Source organism: Narcine bancroftii, chromosome 7, assembly GCF_036971445.1.
Source record: "Narcine bancroftii isolate sNarBan1 chromosome 7, sNarBan1.hap1, whole genome shotgun sequence".
Taxonomy (NCBI): Eukaryota; Metazoa; Chordata; class Chondrichthyes; order Torpediniformes; family Narcinidae; genus Narcine; species Narcine bancroftii.
The window spans coordinates 209,915,832-209,939,958 of NC_091475.1; the positions used below are offsets into that span (position 1 = coordinate 209,915,832).

At 45.7% G+C, this 24,127-nt stretch overlaps 1 protein-coding gene across 1 annotated transcript in view; it reads left to right on the top strand.

Annotated features, from left to right (window-relative positions):
* Window positions 1-24,127, top strand: part of dgat2 (diacylglycerol O-acyltransferase 2) — an 84,221-nt gene that overhangs the window by 40,034 nt on the left and 20,060 nt on the right. Inside the window, exons 3-5 of the mRNA XM_069892156.1 lie at window positions 3,854-3,961; window positions 7,671-7,741; window positions 21,821-22,025. Coding sequence (XP_069748257.1) covers window positions 3,854-3,961; window positions 7,671-7,741; window positions 21,821-22,025 — 384 coding nt within the window. The remainder of the gene's footprint in view (window positions 1-3,853; window positions 3,962-7,670; window positions 7,742-21,820; window positions 22,026-24,127) is intronic.

The window sequence follows — 24,127 nt, forward strand, 5'->3', positions numbered from 1 at the left end:
GGGGTGGATTTAGAGGAGGTATTCCTTTTATATTTTTTTATTTTCATTTTTTTTAATACATAAAATGCCACATGTATTTGGATTGTTTGAAATATTGTAATATGTTTAAGTGATTTTTATATTAAATAAAATTAAAAAATTAAATGTTAACTGAAGAACAGGCCCTTCAGTTTACAATCTTGGCAAGAGCTGAGGTTAAGCAGGTTAGGATTTCTATCCCCTGGAGAATGAATGGGGAGATTTGTTAGGGGTGTATAAAATTATGAGGGGCATAGATAGCGTAAATGCAAGCGGGGCTTTTCCCCACTGAGGTCGGGTGAGTCAAGAACTAAAGGACATGGGTTAAGGGTGAAAGGGGAAAAGTTTACAGGGAACCTCTTCATGCAAACAAGGGTGGAACGAGCTGCCAGCTGAAGTGGTGAATGCAGGTGCGATTTTTGACTTTTAAAGAAGAGTTTGGACAGGTATCTGGATGGGAAGGGTGTGGAGGGATATGGGATGGGTGCAGATCAGTGGGATTAGGTGGAATAATCATTTTGTGCAAGCTGGAAGGTCTGAGGGACCTGTTCCCATGCTTCCCTGCCACCTCTGCCTTCCTGGGGAAACCGTGGGCGGCACAGTTACAGTGCCAGTGAGCTGGTTTTGAATCTGGCACTGGCTGTAAGGAGTTTGTCCGTTCTCCCTGTGCCTGCGTGAGTTTCCCCTGGGTGGTCCAGTTTCCTCCCACCCTTCAAAACATATGGCGGGTTGTAGATCAATTGAGTGGCACGGTCTCATTGGGCAGAAGGGCCTGTAACATGCCATGTGTCTAAATTATTTTTAAAATAGCCATGGGGAGAAGGTGCAAACTCCGCTCACAGACACCAGTTAGTAGAACTGAATCAGAAAACTAACTTTCTTTGCTACTGTACCAATTGGATGTCATTGACCTTTTCCCTTCAAGGGAATGGAATCTCAAAAGGACTTGTTAGCACTTCAGAGAATGAGGGTATTTTGACGACTGAGTTGGTATTGAAAGGTTGACTCTGCAAATGAGGCAAAGATTGGAGGTGTTGTGGATAGTGTAGAACTGCCATTATCAATCTTTATTGGTCATGGCCCCTTTCGGACTCTGCTCAAAGTTTATGGATCCCTTCCCTGTGAAGAAATCGTTTTGGTTTCTTCCGTACTACATTTATATTTTTAAAAATTGTTACGCGAGGTGCAAATAAAACAAGGCTTTGACTTGAATGTAAAAAAGCCCTGTAGGGTCCTCCTTGAGAATGGCTGGTGTAGACGGTTTTTGTCATGCCGGAATACACTAATGGTGGCTCTTTCCCTGCTCTTTCATGTACTGTTACATAACAATAGAGGAATCTTGAGTTGGCAAATAAGTCTGATGAGGCAAGGTTAGCAGAGCTTGGAGAGAGGAGACTTGGAGTTCTACAAGATTTTGAGATAAGGTGGACAGCCTGTGCCTTTTACCCTAGGCCAGGAATGGCAAACACCAGAGGACATCTGTACAAAGTGAGGGGAGACTTTAGGGGTAAGTTTTTTTTATACAGTTTTGGGTGCCTGGAATGCATTGCCAGGGGTGGTGGTGGAAGCTAGAACATTAGGGGCATCGAAGAGACTCTTTGGCACACGGATGAAAAAACATAGAGGGTTATAGGTAGCAAGGGCTATGGTAGGAATATGTAGGTCAGCATAGCATCAAGGGCTGTACTGTGCTATAATCTATCTTCTAGGAATCTTTTTGAAAATTTTATTTATTAAATCATGTTAAACATACAATAATGGATACAATTTAGAAAAGAAAAAATAGATACATATTTATGTATCTATTTTTTTTAAACTAAACCCCTACAACCTCCCACCCCCTGCCCTAACCAATCCACCCCCTGCCCTAACCAATCCACCCCCTGCCCTAACCAATCCACCCCCTGCCCTAACCAATCCACCCCCTGCCCTAACCAATCCACCCCCTGCCCATCCCCCTCTAATCTACCCCCAAAAAGAAAGAGATCACATAACATAAAATTCATCAGTTAATTACCATGGATCGGAGCAACACCACATAACATGCGGAAAGGGGATTTAATAATTCAACCCCATATAATCCAAATACGGGCTCCAAGTTTTACAAAAAAAGGAATAATTATTACGTAAATTATGTTATCTTTTCCAACGGGATACAAGATCTCATTTCTAAATGCCATCGTTGAATAGTCAAATTAGTCTAATTTTTCCAAGTAATTGCCAAACATTTTCTAGCCACAGCTAAAGCCAATCTCAAAAAAACACAATTTGAAATTTATTTAATTTTAATTCTAAACTCAACCTTTTAATATTACCCAACAAAAATACTAAAGGATCTAATGGAAATTTCACTTATAAAATTAACTTTTAATAGTTCCTTACACCTATTCCAAAAAGGTTTCACCATCTCGCTTAACCAAGTAGAATGTAAAAAAGAACCTACCTCCTTATGACATGTAAAACATAAATCCGAAGAAATAAAATTATATTTACTTAATTTCTCTAGTTAAATATAATTATAATGAACCAATTGATACCTTACATTTACAATTTTAGTCACATTATCCTTGCACAAATTCATCCACTCATCCTGAGAGATACATATACCTAAATCTTTTTCCCTTTTTAATCTAGATTTATGAATATCCGGCTTAAGCATTTTATTCTGTAATAAAGCGCACATCTCCGATATAAATCTCTTCTTGCCACCTTCTTGAACGTGATGTAGATGATGCAGAGTTGGGCAAAGACGTGGCAGATGGAGTTCAATCCAGATTATGTGAAGTGATGCACTTTTGAAGGCAGAGAACGTGGTTAATGGCAGGATTATTAGCACTGGGAGATCTATGGACCTGGATCCCAAGATCTCTCAAAGTTGATGGGGTGGTTAAGAGGGCGTTTGTTGTGCTGGTTTTCGTTAATCGAGAGCTGACAGGTAATGTTGCAGCTCTATAAAACTCTGGTTAGGTTGGTTCTGATATTCTAGCAAGGATGTGGAAGCTTTAGTGAAGGTGTGGAGATTAACCAGGGTGTTACCTGGATTCAGAAACGTGCCTTATGAGGAAAGGTTGAAAGAACCAGGACTTTTCGCTTTGAAATAACAGAGGATGAGAGAGAACTTAATAAAGGTACTTAAGATTATGAAGGGCTTACATGGGGTGGACAGCCAGCACTTTGTTTCCATGGCACACTTAGCAAATACCACAGGGCATCTGGACAAAGTGAGGGGAGGAAAGTTTAGGGGAGACGTCAGAGGTAAAAAGTTTTTTAAGAGTAGAGGTTGCCTGGAACGCATCTCTGGGATTGATAATGGAGCCTGGCACAATAGGGACATTTAAAAGACACTGAGACAGGCACACGGATGCAAGACAAATAGAGGGGTGTATGGTAGGGAGTAGGATAACATGGGTAGGCACAACATTGTGGGCTTTCATTGTGCTGTGAAAAATTATAAATGTAGACACACAGCGTGGTAACAGGCCCATTTCAGTCCACTAGTCCGTGCTGCCCAATTAACCTGTACCCCTGGTACGTTTGGAATGATGGGAGGAAACTGGAGCCTCCAGGGAAAACCCAAATAGATACGAGGAGAACGTACAAATCCCTTGCAGCACGGGATTCGAACCTCCCACCGGTTCCAATCGCTGACGCCATAAAAGTGTTGAACTAACTGTGCCATCCTTAAAGGTCCCTGTTCTATCGCTTTTGATTATTCTGTGATGTTAAACGTCGGGTAAAGTTGCGAATGAATAATAGTCCCATGGAGATGGTGTGGTTTTACATTTGGCCAATCTTTGTCCCAGTCTTTAATTGTACTTTTTTTCTCTCTGCGCAGGGATCAGTTGTACCATAATCCTGGTTTGCATCTTCTTCACCAACTGCTGGCCACTTTCAGCTCTATATTTCTCCTGGCTGATCATTGACTGGGATACACCCAACCGAGGTAGGAAACCAGAGTCAATAGGTCGGCTCATTGTGGGCCATGCACAGAGGCCAGTTAACCTCGTCCAGGTAGGGGAGGGGTTGGGTGTGATCCCTGTGGAAGGCAAAAATCCAAGATTCCTTCATTGTCGCTCAATGGTACAGAACATGTACCATGAAATTGCCCTCTTCCTGTCATAAGGCAGGCAACGCCGCCCGGTGCTTCTTACAGAAAGCAAAAGTGAGACCCTTCCGGGTCGCTGAGTGTCCGTGGATTTGCCTCCACCGCTCCCGCAGCTGCTCGGACCCATCGGCCACCCGATATCTAGATCCAAACCTCCGACGCAGTCAGGACGCCTTTGGGAGTTCTTTGGCACGCAAGGCCCCTCGGGAGTTCTTGCCCTCAACGCCCTCTCGGATCGGGCTGGTGTTTAGTGTATTTTTTTTTAATATAGTTGTCATCTGTACAGCAGATAAACATTACTTTGCGTAGTATCCTGGCAGGTCAACCGATCCTTGTTGCTTATTTGTCACAGTGTGCAAAAGTGCAGTGACCAGGGTTCATCTGTGAGCAGTCTAACAGGTTCTCTCTAATATTCTCACAGCCATGCAGTGAAGCAGCATATTTTGCATAATATCTTTACAACAGATCGATTAGTCCCAACAATGGCAGCACAGATGTAGGGTTTGTTTTGTAACCTGATGATTACGGGGTAGAAATACTCTTGGTCGAATGGACAGACGAGCAGAGGAATAGTTGATGGATTTTGATGCAGAGAAATGCATGTATTTGGGAGGTCTAATGTAGGTAGGACCTACAACAGTGGTTCTCAACCTTTATCTTTCCACTCACATACTAATTTAGGTCATCTCTACACCATCGGTGCTCTGTGATTAGTAAGGGATGGCTTAAGGTGGATGTGGGTGGAAATAAAAAGTTTGAAAACCACCGTTTTAATCGTCCCTCATTGACTCGTTATGTGCACGGTTTCAGAACTCCAAAGGAAATGGGCCAATGACCATTTTTTCTCCAGCCAAATATTTCAGTAACTATTGGGTCTAGAGCAGTGATTCTCAACCTTCCCTTCCCACCCACATCCCACCTTAAGCAATCCCTTACAGAGCACCGATGGCATAGGGGTGACTTAAAGTGGGATGTGATTGGAAAGAAAAAGGTTGAGATCCTCTGACCTACACAGTGAATGGTAGGGGTCTGGGAGTGAAAGTGGTATCTTGGGTAGATAGGGGAGGGGTTAAAAATATTTTCAACACATTGACTTATATCAGTCAGAGTATTAGAGTACAGAAGTTGGGAGATCACGTTGCCATTGCATAAGAGGATGGTAAGGGACCCCATTTGGAAGATTGTGGTCAGTTTTGGTCACCGAGCTGTAGGAAAAATGTCGTCGAGTTGGAGAGGGTGCAGAAAAGATTGATGAGGTTGTTGCCAGGGAGAGGTGAAGCAGGCTGGGGCTTTATTCATTGGAATGCAGGAGGGTGAGGGGTGATCTCACAAAGGTGGACAATATCGAGAGGAAAAGATCAGGTGAACCCAGAGTCTTTTGCCCTAAGTAGGGATAATCTATAACCAGAGGACATGGGGGGATGGGGGGGAGAGATATTTAAAACTAACTTGAGAGGGTAACCTTGCACACAGAGGGTGGTGGGTGTGTGGAACGGGCCGCTGGAGGAGGAGGTGATTGAAGTGGGGGCTATTGCAATGTTTGAGAAACATTTGGACAGGTGTAGAGATAAGATGTGTTTAGAGGGATAAGGGCCAAACGTAAGCAGGTGGGACATTTTGGTCAGCATGGGCAAGTTCGGCCGAAGGGCCTGTTTCCACGCTATGTGACTGTTAAACAGGTTATATAAAATAAAACATAACGTGCGGAGTTTGTGTAACAGAGGAAAAAAAAACAACACCAGTGTCATTTGATAATCAGATAGTATTTATGGTCCTGTAATAAAACAGAAGTGTAATATTACACCAAATTGTCTGCCAGATTTTTCATTAACATTAGGAATGTCCAGCACCCCTTAAAGTCGGAGAAAGAGAAGCAAAAGAGATTCTCCCCAGAGTCCCCAGTGTCTGTGGATTCACTTCCAGTACTCCCGCAGCCATTCAGTTCAAACCATCGGCAGTCCCAGACCACACCAACACAAGATGTCTGTACCAAAATCTGATCACAGCAGAGAGGTGGCTCCCTTTGAAGCTGGCGGTGATTGTTTTTTTTTTGTAACTCTTGTGAGTGTGATCATTCCACAAAATGCCCTGTAGTTATTCGTCCAGGCTACCCGGACAAGCCCTCCTAAATCTGTTGCTTCTCCCACCAAGGAGGACAAGAGCAGTGGCCACCGGGTGAAACCGCCACCACTGCAGGTCCCCGTTGAACTCGCATGCCACCCTGAAAGATTGGGAAATGTGCCGCAGGTCCCTCGTCTTTCGCCGCATCCAAATCCTGAGGGCTCCATCCCCACTGGTACAGTGGGAACACCTCGCCGTCTCAAGGCATCGGGAATGGGCAGTGAAGGACATCATCAAAAAGTTAACCAAATGTTGGTGTGTACTTTAGCTTGGTGGCCGATTGGGACGCACCTTCCATCCTCTTATAACCACTTCAGACAGGTCTGTGGTTTGCACCATTGATATTCTGGGTGGTTAGTTCCTCGAAGGTTGCTCTTGGCCAATTCTCAGGGCAGTAACAGAGGTCCTTCTAGTAAAAGCACGATGCTAGCAAAACTCAGCAGGTCAAACGGTGAACTTTATAGAAAAAAGAAAAAGGTAAATAACCAAAGGTTCGGGCTTGAGCTCTTCAAGGTAATAATTTATGAAGGGCTCAAGTCCAAAACATTGGTTATGTTCCTTTAGTTTTGTTTTATAGATGACACTGTTTGGCCAGCTGAATTTCTCCAACATCATGCTCTTACTTCAGTCATGGTATCTGCAGACTTTTGTATTTTACAACAGAGGTCCTTCCTTGTTGAGCTAGGAATTTCATCCCTGTTAGGGTGAATACACTGGGACAAGGAAAAAAAAAGGGTGCAATCTTGTAATCTGCACATGGTTGGATGCATGCAAGAACCAATTTGCTGGGATTGGTTCTGTAAAAATGACAGGACCTTGTACCACAGTAGAGGCCTTTGGCTCATGATGTTGCCTCTCCACATCCACTCTATCTAGCCCTTTTAGTATCTGATATGTTTCAATGAGATCTCCCCTCATCCTTCCAAATTCCAATGGGTAGAGTGAAACATGGAAGTCTGCAGACGCTGTAGTTGGAGGAACTTGGCAAATCTTGCCGCGTCCATCGAAGGTAAAGATGTATACTGACGTTTCAGGAATGAGACCTTCATCAAGGTGTACGCTAAAAGCAGTCACCAACAGACACCTCGGCTCTGCCCGCCCCAACAGCAGGGATCTCCCAGTGGCCACCCATTTCAATTCCTAGCCCCATTCCCTTGCTTATATGTCTGTCCATGGTCTCATGTAATGCAAGACTGAGAATTGGAGGAACAGCACCTCATTTTCTCCTGGGTACCCTCAAACTAGAGGGTATTAACATCAACGCCTTCCAGTTTCCATTAGTCCCTAAACTAGATCTTTTCTCTCTCCAGCCCAGGTGGTCCCAGCTGCAGGTGGGGGGGGCATGGAGAATTGAGAGGTGCACCAATTTTGTGTATTAGGTGCTCCATTCAAAAAGCAGATGGAAACTAGTGCATTCACTTTACAGGAGGTCGCCGGTCGGCGTGGGTTCGGAACTGGGCTGTGTGGCGATACTTCCGAGAATACTTCCCCATCAAAGTGAGTAGATCGGGAAAGAGATCGCCAATTTCTTATGTAAATCTGATCTCTGGACCAGGCCTCCCCTTGCTGGCAGCGAAAACGCATTACCTCCTTTGTAGAATTTAATACTGAATCTGCAAAGCATATTCAAGATTATTGTCAGTTAAACAGGAAAGTCTGCAGACACCGTGATTGTAGAGCAAAGTGCGGGAGAAGCTCAGCAGGTTGTGCAGCATCTATAATCCCTGCCTAAAGACGTTGCATAACCTGTTGAGTTTCTCCCGCACTTTTGTGTATTGCACTCAAGTTTATCGTCACGTGTATGAAGATGCTGTGAGGGAGGTTGTTTCGCAAGCAAACTGGTTGGACATCTCGTACGTGGTGCAAATAAGACAAGAAGAGGAGTAGAGTTACAGAGAGAGATCAGTTGGTACGGAGCAAAGGCGAAAGATTTTTACTGATGAGGTTACATCCGTGAGGTGGGCCTTCTCACCTTCGTATCTTCTCCCTGATGGGATTGGGGGTGGGGTGAATCTTGTAATTTGTTGGCCACTTTTCCAAGGCGGCAGGAAATGTAGACTCAGTTAATGGAGGGGAGGTTTTGAGCCATGTTCACAATCCTCTGTGGTTGCTTGCGGTCTTGGGTGGAGGAGTTTCCGTCTCGCGCAGTGACACGCCCTGACAGGATGCTTTCAACGGGGAGGCCCCTGTAGACGTTGACAGGGACAATGTCGCTGTGCTGAATTTGCGCAGGCTTCTGAGGAAGTAGATGTGCTGGTGCAATTCCTTAGCCTTTGTGTTGACGTGGACGGACCAGGGCTGGTCACAAGATGTTTACTCCCAGGAACTGGGTGCTCTGTTATGTGTTCAGTAGAACCTTCTGACCTGCTGTGCAAGCCCACCAGCCCTGCATTTTGCAATTCTTTCATTCCTACGTGATCTTGCTCTCTAATTACTTTATAGCTTTTGTTCAACAACTTATCCTTATAACAATCCTGGCCTCACCCTTAAGTGATGTTCCCTTTGTCCTAACCATGTAGATCGGATAGATTTATAAAATTGTGAGAGACATTGGTAGGGTAGATGGTTGGAATAAAACTGCATGCCAGAGGACATGCATTTAAATTGGGTGGGGCAGGGCTAGGTTAAAGGAGATGCAAGGGCAATGTGGTCAGCATACTGGTTAGCGCAATGCTATTACAGCGCCGGCATCCTGGATTCTAATTCGCTAGTGCCCGTAAGGAGTTTGTATATTCTCCCTGTGTCTGCGTGGGTTTACTCCAGGGACTCTGATTTCCTCCCACCCTTCAAAATGTACGGGGGTGCAGGTTAATTGGGTGGTATGGGTTTTTACAAGATCCCCTCTCATCCTTCTAAATTCCGATGAATACAGACGATTCAATCTCTCCTCATGGGCCAACCCCCTCCTCCCTGGAATCAACCTGGCGAACCTCCTCCAAAGCCAGTGCCTCCTTCCTCAAATAAGAAGACTAGAACTGCACGCCGTGCTCCAGATGCGGCCTCGCCAGGACCTTGTACGGTTGCACCATGACCTGCCTGCTCTTAATTTCAATCCCTTCAGCAACGAAGGCCAACATTCCTGGTAGCCCTGCAAACCAATCTATTGCGATTCATGCACAAGCCCTCCCAAGTCCTTCTGCACGGCAGCGTGCTGCAAGCGCTTGCCATTTAAATAATATTCTGATCTTCCATTTCTCCTTCCAAATTGGATAATATGACATTTACCAACATTGTACTCCACCTGCCAGACCCTTGCCCACTCACTTATCTATGTTCGTTTAGTGAGTCCTCCGTGCACTCTCCCTGGGACAAGTGCATCCCTTCTTGGGCAAAGGAGACCCAAAATTGCTCCCAACAACTCCAGGTGGGGTGTCACCAAACACCTGAAAAATTACCACAAGGCTTTCGTACTTCTGCAAAGAGAACAGAAAGGCAGGTCAGGGAGCATCTGCAGAGTCCCCTAGAACAAGTGGAGCAGAAGAACAGACCCTTTGGCCCATATGTCTCTGCTAAACACAATGCCAAAATCTAACTAAAACTGCTGTTTGCCCAAGATTGATCCATGTCCCTCCCTCCCCTTCATACTTGTGTGTCGATCTAGAGGGCTCTTACAACACCCCACTTTTGTATCTGCATCCTCCACAGCTCCTGGCAGCCCATTCCAGGCACCCACCACTCTCTGTGTAAAACATCTCCCTTAAACTTCCGCTCCCTCCCCTCAAACATGTGTCCCGTCAGTGTAGAACACTGTTGCCCTGGGGAGAAGAAAAAAAGATTCTGACTGTCCACACTGTCAACGCTCCTTGCCAAGGCTCAGGTCTCCCTCAATCTCTAATGCTCCGGAGAAGACCTTGGACATCCTATATACATTTAAAAAGCAAACATCTGGCAAAAGGACAGAGAGCATCTAAATGATTGGATTATCTTATACTTTAAAAGCTAATCACCAATGGGTCTTTATTGACAGCCACAATAGCACAATGCCAGCTGGACTAGACAGAGCTGGAGAGATCAGTGATAAGCAGCTGACGGACTTTGGTTTAATTACTGTTGAGTAACCCCAGTGGAAAATCCTGCTGTGTTCGTGCTGCCTGCATGCTGTTCCCCACGTGAAGCAGGGCTGCTAGAATCCATGTAGCGCACATTTATTTTATCGGGGGCTTTTATAATGTTTACTCAGCAATTCAGGTTGAAGTGGCCGGTGGGGCACATGTGAACTGCATGCATGGCAAGAGTGCTGCTTCGACTCGGACAGACAGCACGGAACAGGCTCTTCTACCCAACTCATGCTGGAATTCTGGGCTAGTCTCATTTGGTCCCTATCCTTCTGTCCCAATGTCATTAAAATGTTGTAATTGACAATGGCCCTTCAACCCCTCTAATCTGTGCCAAATTATTATTCTGGCTCTTCCCAAGGGCCTGTTACTATATGCTGTATCCCTATATTCTGGGCTAATTACTCAGAACTAGCACAGGCTTAGAGGATGAATGGCTTCCATAGAGTAGAACAGAAACAGGGCCTTCAGGCCTTCTAATCTGTACTTGGTCTCGTCCCACTGGTCTATCCCATCCAAATTTTCCTTAAATGTTAACATCGAGCATGAATTCACCACTGCAGCTGTCAGTTCGATCCACACCCCCACCACTCTCTGTGTCGTTCCCCTCGAGGTTCCCTTTAAACACTTTCCCCTTTCACCCTTAACCCTTGCCCTCGACTTCTTGCCTCACCCACCCTCTGTGGAAAAAAAGCCCTGCTTGCATTTGCTCTAGCTGCACCCCTCATCATTTTGTATTCCTCGATTAAATCTCCCCTCATTCTTTTACGCTCCAGGGAAAAACTAACTCAGTTTCAGCACATCCTTGTACTTTTTTTTAAAACTGTATACTTCTAAATATCCAGTGGACTCAAATCCTGCTTGTCCAAGTTTTCCTCGCAGGACGAGCTGAGTTGGCCTTCTCTGAACTGCTTCCAGTAATGAGACCAATCCTATATTGGTTTCAACAGTGGAGTGTGTAAATGAGCCATGTCACTCCACGGTCTTGAAACGGTATTTTGACCTGAAATAATGACGGCCCATTTTCCTCCATAAGTGCGGCCTGACCCCACTGAGTGGATGGCTGCCCCTCCTAACAACGTAGAGCACAGGGAGCAGGAGTCGGCCATCCGGCCCGCTGAGCCTGGTCCGCCATTCGATGAGATCACTGCTGATAGGCTCATCACCACCTATCTCCTTTTACCCCATACCCCTTAATTCCCCCACTATCTAAAAATCTATCCAACCTCGTCTTAAATACATTTACTGAGGTCACATCCACTGCTTCAATGGGCAGCAAAATCCACAGATTCACCCCCCTCTGGGAAAAGCAGTTCCTCCTCATCTCCGTCCTAGATCTTGAGGCTATGTCCCCTTGTTCTAGTCTCCTTGTTCTAGTCTCCCCCACCAATGGAAACCACTTACGAACTTCTATCTGATCATAATTTTATGCATTTCTGTAAGATTCCCTCTTCTAAATTCCAGCAAGTACAGTCCCAGATGATTCAATCTCTCCTCATTGGCATAATTATGACTCAAACTTCCTTCCCCTCTACCCACTACCCAAGAAAGGCAAACACTGAAGGACCCATCACCCAATTGGGGAGAAGGGCCAAGAGGGGGAAAATAGGCTGAAAGAGTTACTTCCCTGTAGCCATCAGGCTCCTGAATGAACTCCACAACAGTGCTCTCATGCTGCCCTTGCTTGATGCCAATTTTCTTTTCCATTGCATTCTTGTACGTCTTTTTTTAAATTTTATTCAGACTTACAGCATGGTAACAGGCCATTTCAGCCCTCGAACCCATGCCACACAATTAACTTGCGTTTCGAAAAGTGAGAGGAAACTGGAGGCCCCTGGGGAAAACCCACGCTACGCTGACATGGGGAAAATGTACCAACTCCTTATAGACATCTTGGTTGCTGGCCCTGTCAAGGTTTTGCGCCAACCGTGCCACCCTGTATGAATGTTGGAGATGATCTGTTGGTCTGCTTGCAGAAGAACCTTTCTGTATTTTGTGACTAGTTTCTGTGTATTCGTATCCCCCGACGATAACTGATAAGGTTCGTTAGATTAACTTATTGTTTACTGCACATGCCCATAACCAATCCTGCAGCTGGAAATTTAATTCTCTCCACATCTAAACTCTGCCATCTCTAACCACTCCCCTCATTATTCTCGTACTCTTTCCCATAAGCAACACCTTTCAATATGATGCTTTCCTTTTGCTCTCTTCTGCAAAACTAACGTTGTGCAGCTTGGAGAGATATTTTTCCAAAACTGAACTTTATTCACAATAGATCCTTCACAAAAAAAACAGTCTTTTGTTACGGGCCCAGAGGACCCCAAATCTCAGCAGCAATAGAAATTCACTAAGACAAATGGTTACTTAAACAAAATTTTAATCATCTTTAAATATGAAAACAAGATCAATCTTTAACTTATTACTATTAACTTAACCCCCTTCTAATTCTAAGTGCACGTGTAGTTCAGAAAAGTTCTTTGAGTCACAGTCCAATCTCACTTCTCACTCCTCCAAGTTCACTGGTATTAGGCAATTCTTTAACTGTGCACAGAATTTAACTTTTATGAATCTTCTCCAGGCTTTGGTGCTGAAAAGGTAAATGGTTACTGCTCAGGAAGGTACTTGTCGGGTTTTCAGAGAGAGATTGGACACAAGCTGACTCCTTCAGATCAGCCACTTCAGTGTCTTACTGAAGAAACTTGCCCCCTCAGGGTTTTCCAGATGATCACCTCTTTCTTTCAGGTCACCACAGAGTTCCTTTTCTGTTTCCCTTATCTCAGGTGAAACATCCAGCCAGCCATCTCCTCTTGCATGGACCATTTGGGCTTTGACCAGGCTGAACTAAGAACTCACAACCCATCTTCCAAATGGGGTTTTTCCACAAGCTGCTGCTGGACTGTCGGACTCGATTCTCTCGCGCTCTCTCTCTCTCACTCAGAGAAAACCACATGACCCTCTTAGCACTCAGACAGACTGTGGCACCGGACCTGATCTTCCGAGTTCGTTCATCTGTTGCTTTCCAAAACAATAGTCCATTACTCCACAGCAGGTTCAATTAACACCTTCTTGTGAAGTCCTTCTAGGCCTTCAAAGGTTTTACAAAGACACTGGGAGCCTGGACTGTCTGGTTTGAGCAGAGCTCTCACATTTTAAATGAGATCTGTGTTGTGAAGTGCTTGTTTGTGACCTACACTTAAAAAAAACCTGCCACAGTTTATCTCCTTTAAAACATATCTATGTACAATATGAAATATAACATAATCCATCACACTTTTCAGATGGTGAGTGTCATAACTCTACATTTCCATTCTCTATTTAGCACCATTGTTGCCTCTGTGCCACTTTGATGCTCCTCTTTCCATTGCTTAGCACTTGCCACGAAGGTCTGCAGGCGCTGGGGTCAAGTGCCACGCACAAACATGTTGGAGAAACCCCAACGGCCCATGCAGCATCCGTAGGAACCAGCGTTTCGCGTCCGAGCAGTTTGTCGAGGTGTGAGCAAAAAGAATAGGCAGGTGCTGGGGGAAGAAATGGTGGGGGAGGAAGGGGGCGGCACGCAGATTAACAGGCAAGAGGTTATCGGTGGATGCAGGTGGGAGGGTAGAAATTAAAGCTGAGAAATGATAGAAGAGGGTAGCTCTCTAAGTAGTAACGGAAGAGGGTGGGTGTTGCAGGAAATGAGACAGTAGGGAGAGAGAGACGGGGGTGGGGGGGTGGGGGGATGGTTGATGGAAATTGGAGGTCGGTGTTAAAGCTGTAGAGTGCCCAGACAGAGTATAAGGCGATTTCCTCCGGTTTGCGGGTGGCGTCAGTTTGGCAGGACCAACCCATGGCCAGACACGCGATAAAGGTTCCAACATTTAGAATGTAACCTGCGTGAAATTCTTTAACGTAAGGCAGACAGAGTCACCACTTTGACCAGCAGACATCAGGCCCCAGCCAGGCACAAACTCGTGACCCCCACTCTGGTTGACAAGACCAGCGGTCTCGCCACTGAGCTGCACAGCAGGGCAGTGGTTTTGCTGATTCAGCGGGCAGAGCAAAGGTTCTCAATGAAACGATGACCCAGAATCTGTTCGGTCTCCCCCAACGTAGCTTTACCCAGGCACGTCCTTGCCAACGGTTTTCAGGTAATTTTGCAATTGTAAGTTAAACTCAGTTCCTGTTCGTTGATTTTCTTTGCAATTTCAGCTGTGAATTCCTGACTGGATACTTTTTTTTGCAAAGTTTGCAAAAATTTGACCAGGATTGCAAAACTGTTGGGCAAATTCATTTTCAGACAATTCAATTGCAAATAGCTGCAAGTAGTCTGAGTAAACATTGTTGGCAGTTTACAGACTAGGCGTATTAGGCTTAGTGCTGAGGTCTGTGGGGTGAACAGTGGGACGTGGACATTTTGGATTGCAAGGGAAATGATATTAATTTTCACATGCAATGTCATCTAGCCATGAGCTCTCCTCTACTTCCCTTCTCCGCCATACAGTCTACTTCATGCCAGTGAATAGTTTTGCGGAGGTTTCCTTTATCCATGCGACCCCCCCCCACCCCCCAGTCCACTCCTCTCTCCTCACCAATCATCCCCTTGGCATCTACCCCCACCGTGACCGAAGGAAGTGCTTAACACTTGCGCCCGCTCCTCCTCCTCTTGCCACCACTCAGGGGCCCCAAGCAGACCTTCCAAGTTGAACAACACGTGAAACCGCACAGGTCGTCTATTACACCCAGAGATCCTGCTGCCGTCTCCTCTCCATCAGATGACTGGGAGGTCACTTGGTTGAGCAGCTCGGCCCTGTCTGCCACCATAGCGGGGACCTCCCAGTTAAGGCTGTCTCTAGAGTGCCCAGCTTTAGGGTGTTCTTCTCCAGCTTGCGGGTGGATTTCAATTCCCCGTCCCATTCCCTTGCTGACTTGTCTGTTCATGGTCTCATGCACTGCTAGACTGAGACCACCGACAAACATCACCTTGTATTGCATCTGGGAACCCTCCAACCAGATGGTATTAGCCTCGACTTCTCCAGTTTCCGTTAGCACCCCCCTACTTGTGTATCCATGGCAGAGGGATTGCTTAAAGTGGGATGTGAGTGGAAAGAAAAAGGTTGAGAACCACTGGTTCAGACCCTGCCTCCCCCATACATAACACTCCATCGGCTTGTCTAGCAATATCTTGAAATTCACATGCCTCCACCCCCGACCCATGTCGTGCATTTCACACACCAACCATTCTCTGGGTGGAAAAAACCTTCTTCTAATACCCTCCCCTTGTACTTCCCACCCATTACCTTAAAGCCATGCCCTCTTGTATTGAGCAGTGACGACCTGGGAGGGAATCCCTGGCTGTCCACGCTATCTCTAAAATCTTATATACCTCTATCATGTCTCCTCTCTCCCTCCTTCTCTCCAAAGAGTAAAGCCCAAGCTCCCTTAATCTCTGCTCATAATGCAAACTTTCTAAACCAGGTAGTATCCAGGTCAATCTCCTCTGAACCCTTTCCTATAATGAGGTGACCAGAACTGGACACAGGTCTCCAAGTGTGGTCTTTTCTTCCTTTTTAAATTATTTTTTTTTATTGAGTTTAACATATAAAATTTAAGAAAAAATGCATAACAAGTCATCTCGTCTACATACAATTTTTAAAAAAAGGAATTACATTAGTATAGTCACACTTTCCTTCTTCTAATATATCCTAATTTCAAAGTATCATCTTCCAAAACATGAGCTGCGATCTCCCGAATTTTGATCTCTTTCATCCAACAAATCAAACTCTGTGGTTGTTACTTAATGTAGTTTTAATTTGTTGATAAAACAGATAAACATTTTGCATAGCTTCACAACAAGACTTTCACAACGGTGAATAACAAAGTATTTACTGTATGATAGAGATATAAAATGTAGATAAAGATACAAATGATAAAAGGTTTTTAAGGAGATGCAAAAATTCAAAGAAAAATTTCTCGAGCTCATGCTTCCTTCACATCTTGTAGAATGAGAGCAAGCTGTTAGCCTGGGTGGATATTATGACATCATAGTCACTATGGTAACACTACAAACAATAGTTCTCTTAAAGAGACAGGCACAAAATTAACTAAGCATTAAAAAAAACCAATTCAACAGTTCCTTGATCCACAGGAGGGACAAGATCTTGAATGAATCTATGATAACCATATTAAACCCATATTTGCCAAATTAATCCAAATAAAAATTGATTAAAAATGAATCTTATCGACCCCCTCCCTCTAATCAAGGAAACATTTGTAAAAAGTAATGGGAAACTGACTCTGATGACGACCTCCAGACATTGGACAAAGAATTTCCAGAACTGTCAAATTGAAACTTCCTATCTTAAATGTTGCATCTAATTTTCTCCAAGCTTAAATAGGACATTATGCCACTGTGCATTGGTAGGTATTAAAAAAACAATGCACAAAATGCCGGAGAAGCTCAGCAGGTCCAACAGTGTCCTTCATGTAGCAAAGGTGAAGATACAGAACTGGCGTTTCAGGCTTGAGCCCTTCATCAAGGTGTGAGAAAATGGTAGCAAGCATCCGAACAAAAGAGTAGGAGGGGGGGGAAGGAGGGGGTGGCAAAAGCAGGAGGTGATAGGTGGAGAAAGGAGAGAGGGGACAACAACAATGAGAGGTGAAGGGGGGGATGACTGGGTGGGTAGGAGAACTGGAAAGACAGGAAAAGGGGGGGAAGGGAAAGAAAAGGTGAGCAGGGCCTAGTGGAAAGCAGTAAAGTGGTTCTCAACCTTTAACTTCCCACTCACATCCCACTTTAAGTAATCCCTCTGCCCTCAGTGCTCTGTGATCAGTAAGGGATTGCTTAAGGTGGGATGTGGGTGGAAAGCAAAAGGTTGAGAATCACTGCTCTAGACCCAATTGTTACTGAAATAATTTGCTTGAGTAAAATGGTCATTGGCCCATTTCCTTTGGAGCTCTGAAACCGTGCACATAACGAGTCAATGAGGTACAATTAAAACAGGGGTTCTTGACCTTTTTCTTTCCACTCACACCCCACTTTCTGTATTCCCTCTGCCGTCAGTGCTCTGTAATCAGTAAGGGATTGCTTAAGGTGGGATGTGGGTGGAAAGAAAAAGTTTGAAAACCTCTGTTTTAATTGTACCTCATTGATTCGTTATGTGCACGGTTTGGTCAAACTAGAATTTTGTGGAGCTGCATCATTATCTCACAGCTCTTAAACTCAGTCCCTCAACTTATGAAAGCTAACGCCCCATAAGCTTTCTTAACGATGCTGTCTACCTGTGAGGGAACTTTCAGGGATCTGCGGGCATGGACCCACCCAGATCCCTCTGCTCTTCCACACTACCAGGAATCCCAGCTGATGAGAGTTTAATATCACATGCGCAAGTACAGTGTACAGGTGCACCGAAATTCTTACTTCCTTCACCTTCACAGGTATGCAAGTTGCCCCAACCACAATGGTATCACAAACTCCCAAGACAGAAAACAGGCAATGAAGGTAAAAGGATAGATAAATGTTTGCAGTTGTAGTTAGTGCAAGGGAAAATATATTTCAGTAATGCAAACAAATCTTTTGGTGGTCCCAGAGTAGTTTATGGATAGGGTGGTACTGGGAGCTTCAAGAACCTGATAACTGTTGAATAAAAACTTTTCTTGGACCTAGAGATGCTGGTCTTCAGGCTTCTGTACCTTCTTCCCGAAGTCAGCAGTGAGAAGAGGTTGTGGCCAAGGCGATGGAGGTCCTTCATGAGCTGGTGTCTCACAGAATCAAAATGATTGTCGTGAACGTGTGTCACAAAATGAGTTATTTTGCTATAAATTACATTTTTTTTAAAAATAAATAAATTGGTGCAAAAAAAGGCAGAAAGTGAGGTGGTGTCTTTGGTTCATTGTCCGTCCAGAAATCTGATGGCGGAGGGAAAGAAGCTGCTTTTTTGTCCCGTAGGGGTGTTCGTCTTCAGGCTCCTGCACCTCCTTCCTGATGGAAGTGTGAGAAGTGGAGATAGCCTGGGTGGTGGGGGTTCTTGATGACAGAGGTTGCTTTCTGAGGTCCCACCTATTGTCGATGTATTTGACTGAGTGAAGAGTGGTGCCCATGATGGCGCTGGCCAAGTTCACAACCCTCTGTAGCCTGTTCCCGGCCTATGCGTTGGCACCTCCGTAACCAGACAGCAACCCAATCAGTCAGAATGCTCCCCATGGTCTCTCTTCTTTGGCTTGGCTTCGCGGACGAAGATTTATGGAGGGGGTAAATGTCCACGTCAGCTGCAGGCTCGTTTGTGGCTGACAAGTCCGATGTGGGACAGGCAGACACGGTTGCAAGGGAAAATTGGTTGGTTGGGGTTGGTACACCTGTAGAAATTTGCAAGAGTCTTTGGTGACAAAAAACACATCTCATTAAGCATAACCTGCTAGTGAGGATGTTTTCAATGACGTAGACGCCTTTGATGAACAGGACATCGGAGTCTGTGATGGATTTGTTGCTTTCTACAGCCTTCTGTGTTCCTCGACACTTGAGTTTCCAAATCCGGCTGCGACGCAATTAATCGGTATGCACAGTGCACCTCTGGAAATTACCCCTTGAGAAGGTGGACAGCAATTTGCCTTGTGGACCAGAGCAGTTGCATGAATCACCACAGGCAATGACTCAGCCTTTTGAAATGTAACCTTTTGTTGGAAGGAACGTACTTAGACCATTGCGTTGTTTGAGACCATAAGACATAGGGGCAGAAATAGGCTATTCAGCCCATCGTGTCTTCGTTGCCATTTAATCATGAGCTGATCCATTTCCCCACTCAGCCCCACTGCCCGGCCTTCTCCCCATAACCTTCAATGCCCTGGATAATCAAGAACCTATCAAACTCTGCCTTAAATACACCCAATGACCCGGCCTCCACAACTTCCTGTGGCAACAAATTCCACAGATTCACCACCATCTGGCTGAAGGAATTACTCTGCATCTCTGTACTAAGGGGATGCCCTACATTTGATAGACTGACCCTTCACCTGCAGTAACAGATAGGCCTCAATGTGAGGATTGTGTATACAGATTACAACTCTCCTGCCATGTCTCATCAAATTGTGCCAACTTTGAGTAAGTTGTCCTTGATGAAGTGTTCTGGCCCAGAATGGTGACCATTCACTTTCTCCAAATGACGCTGCTCAACCTGCAGGGTTGATCCAGCAGAGTTTTGCTTTACCTAACTATTAGGATCTTTGGTTGGGCAGGTAGATGGAAGGGAGGGCTATGAACTGGTTGCAGGTCATGGGGACTAGGCACAGACTGGATGGGCCAAAGGTTAGTCTTCTAGGTTTTTAAGAGAACAGAAGAGGTTTGCCAGGATGCTACCTGGATTAGAGATCATGAGGTCTGGGGAGAGGTTGAAATTGAGAGCCATTGACAGGGTGCACAGTCAGGGTCTGTTTCCTGTGGTTAAAATGTCCCACATCCTAAAGCAACCATATGACCCAACCCCCAGTGGGGTGGAGATGGGGGGGGGGGGGTGGGGTGGGGTGGGGGGGGTGTGGGGTGGGGTGGGGGGGAGGGAGAGAGAAACAGCCAAAAAAGTTGAGATGTCAACATCACTGAAGTTCTATCCTGGAGCCTCCATGTCAATGCAATCATGAAGAAGGGTCGCCAGCGGCTATATTTCGTTAGGAGTTGGAGGAGACTTGGTCTGTCATCAAAGACTCTTGAAAATATCCACAGGTGTAGCCTGGAGAGCATTCTGACCGGTTGCATCACTGTCTGGTGTGGAGGTGTCAATGCACAGGCCAGGAACAGGCTACAAAGGGTTGTGAACTTGGTCAGCGCCATCATGCGCATCATTCTTTACCCTATCAAGGACGTCTACAAGATGTGGTGTCTTTGCAGAATATTACAGCTCAGTACAGGCCCTTTAACCCAAGATGTTGTGCCGACCTATATTTCCCCACCAAAAGAAAAAACAGCCTCTTCTCAAGGACCCCCACCACCCAGCCATTCCCGCTTCTTACTGCTACCATCGGGAAGGAAGTACAGGAGCCTGAAGCTGACACAGACAGCTTCTTCCCCTCTGCCCTCAGCCACAGACACTACATCCCTTTCTCTACTTTTGCTCTAAAGGATTTTTTTTTAAATGTAATTCCTAGCTTTAAGATTTGCTTAGACCATTGCGATGTTTGAGACCATAAGACGTAGGGGCAGAAACAGCTCATCGAATCTGCCCTACCATTCAATCATGAGCTGATCCATATTCCCACTGCCTGCCCTTCTCCCCATAACCTTTGATACCCTGGCTAATCATGAACCTATCAATCTCTGCCTTAAATACACCCGATGACCTGGCCTCCATAACCGCTTGTGGCGAAACAACATATTTCGTGACAAAAAATTCTGATTTTAAGTCTGGCTGCCCTGGAGAAATGTGTTTGAGGTTGGCAAGAGAGTTCAAAAGGCTCAAGTCAAGTGTATTGTCATCTGATTGTATAAATACGACCCAACGAATCAACGTTCTCTGGACTTAACACACATACAGACAAATAATACATATGTAGGGCAAGAATTCATATCTACAAATAAATAAATATTAGTTTCGTACATATGAGTCTCGGTTAGTTCATGTGACCAGTTCCTTTGGTCGTTCAGCGATCTCACTGCCCGTGGGAAGAAGCTGTTCCTCAGCCTGGTGGTCCTGGCTCTGATCCTGGATCTCTTCCCCGACGGGAGCAGCTGGAAGATGCTATGTGCGGGGTGGAAGGCGTCCTCGATGATTTTCGAGCGCAGTGCAATTTATTTTACACAGGGAGCTGTGGTTACCTGGAACAGCTACCAGGGGTAGTGGTGGAAGCAATAGTGTTTACGATGCTTCTCGGCAGACAAATGAATATAATGGGGGAGGATGTGGATCAAGTGCGAACCGCAGTTTTAGTCTAAATTGGGTATTCAGCAGAGATATTGTAAAGGCTGTGCTTTACTGGCCTGTGTTTGGGCAATAGACTTTGTGCATTTGTTTGGGGGTAAAACACAGGATTCCGTTGACACTCATGGTCAAGTTAAAAAAACACACAAATGCTGGAGAAACTCAACAGGTCAAACAGTGCCTTGATGTAGGAAAGGTGAAGATACATCTCCAACATTTTGGACTTGAGCCCTTCATCGAGGTTTGGGGGAACATGAGAGATGTCTGAACAAAAGGGGGAAGGGGGGGGTGGTGAGGGTGGGAGATGATAGTGAGGGGGGGGAGTTTAGGTTAGGTGGAGAGAGAAAGTAGGAAGTAAAAACTAGTTGGTGGGGGGGCAGCAAGCTGATTAGTGGAATGCACTGAACTCACTGTTCATGCCCTGGGGTTGGAGAGTGCCCAGACGAAAAAATGAGGTGTTGTTCCTCCAATCTGCGGGTGGTCAGGGTGGGGTAGTGGGAAAGGCCGTGTGATCTTGAGAGTGTGATTCAGAATTGAAATGGTTGGCTACAGGGAGGTCGCTTTTGTTGCTGACGGAGAGGAGGTGCTGGACCGAGCGATCTCCTAACGTGCATTTGTTTTCTCTCCTGTCACAGCTGGTGAAGACTTACAATCTCGCCAACAGCCGGAACTATATTTTTGGTTACCACCCTCACGGCATCTTCTGCTTTGGAGCCTTTTGCAACTTTGGAACTGAAGCAACCGGATTTTCCAAAAAGTTTCCTGGAATTCGACCTTCCCTGGCCACTCTGGCCGGCAACTTCAGGATGCCAATCCTGCGGGATTATTTAATGAGTGGTGGTGAGTGACAAATGACAAAAAAAGAATGGAAGCCTGCAGACACCGTGATTGAAGTTTTTTGAAAAAAAATGTGGGGGCTGGAAGAAACCGGAGAAGTCGATGCTAATGCCGTCCCAGACGGAATATTGGGTGTCGCTCCTCACATTCACAGGTGGCCTTGGTCTAGCAGTGCACGAGGCCGTGGGCCGATGTGTCAGCGCAGGAATGGGGCACAGAATTAAAAATGGTTGGCCTCTGGGAGATCCCTGTCATCGATGCGGGCAGAGCGAAGGGGCTCAGTGAGGCGATCTCCCAGTCTGACCAATGGACGTGGTGTTCCTCCACCCACTCCAGGATAGTGTGAACCTGTGCTTGCGTCGGATTGGTTCATACCCTGGGGCCAGAGAGGTATGGTCTGTGGTACCTGCTGCTCTGGAAAGTTCCCAAGGTGTTAAAGTGCCCACCCCACTCCGGTTACATGCCCTTCCACCGAGAAAGAGATAAATAACTTGAAATCACAAACCAGATTCAAGGACAGTTTATCTCCCGCTGGACAATGAAGATTTTGCTTCCTGGTGGATTTTGGGCTCCTTAAATTTTTCCTATCGAGTCCTTTTTTTTAAAGATATAATCTGTATTTGTGATTTCCTGTCATATTATAAGTCTACTAGTATATTGCCCACAGAGTTGTTTTGGTCAGTCAGGCCTGGGCATGCTTAGTCAGGATAGATGCAGAGAGGCTTTTAGATGTACTATGGATGTTTAACAGGCTCTTGGACAAGTACAAGAAAAATAGAGGGCCATGAGGTGGGGAAGGTTTAGTCTTTTTTTTTTAGCACGTTTATATAGATCAGCACCACATTTTGGGTAGAAGGTTCTGTACCCTTCTGTAATGTTCTAGTACATAGTAAGTGTAGTGAGGGATTCGTTCAGGAGACCCAGAGTAGTTGATTCTAAGAGTAGAGGGGAGAGAATTACAAGGGACACGATGGGCAACTTTTTCCACTCAGAGGGGACCTCGTGTCTGGAACGAGCTTCAGGAGTGGGTACAATTTACCACATTCAAGAGACATTTAGTCAGAATAGGGAAAGGTTTAGAGGGAAGTGGGCCAAATGCAGGCAAAAAGGGACCACCTCAGATAGTCAGCCTGGGAAATTGTGGCACGGTTAATGTCAGGGATAGCAGGACATCACAGCACCAGCGACCCGTGTTCGAATCTGGCGCTGTCCGCAAGGAGGTTGTACGTTTTCCCCTTGTCTGCGTGGGTTTCCTCCAGGGGTCTCCGGTTTCCTCCCACCCTTCAAGAACGTATGGGATTTGCAGGTTAATTGGGTCTATTTGGGTGGTAACGTGCTGTAAAGCACTAACTCACCAGAACATTGCAAAGTGATGACCTCTGCTTGCCTGCACTCTGCATTGCCAGAGTGAAGGCATCAAACATCTAATCTATTCGGAATGACCACTCCCAGTTCCAGACGTGCTCTTCAGTGAATATACTTGCACTTTAGCCTGTACCACGTTGAGTGTAATGTCCAACATCCAGTCTTATCTCTCACCTGAGAGAAAAACCTAGAATGTTACAAGCCCTTCGGCCCACAATATTGTGCCAACCCACCCACCCCCCAAAAAACCCTCTATTTTTCTTTCATTCATACGCCTTGCTCAGACGCTCTTAAATGGTCCTGTTGTTCCACCCTCCACCACTACCCCTGGCAAGGCATTCCAGGCCCCCACAACTCTCATTGTACAAAGTAACTTGCTCCTGGCGTTTCCTTAAACTTTCGTCCCTTCACTTTTTAAATTTAAATTTAGACACAGTAAGAAACCTGAGCCCATGCCACCCAAATAACCCCCCCCCCCCGAAATGAACCCCACAGTGGAAAGAAACTGGAGCCCCTGGGGAAAATCTACGCAGACACGGTGAGAACGTACAGACTCCTTACAGACAGCACGGGATTCAAAACCCTGTCCTGATCGCTGGCGCTGTAACGGCGTTGCGCTAACTGCTACACCAACTGTGCCACCATTTTAAACTTTGTACAGACGACCTCTGGCGTTTGCTACTCCCACCCTTGGGGTTAAAGGTACTGTCTGTCTACCTTATCTATGCCCCTTAAAGCTA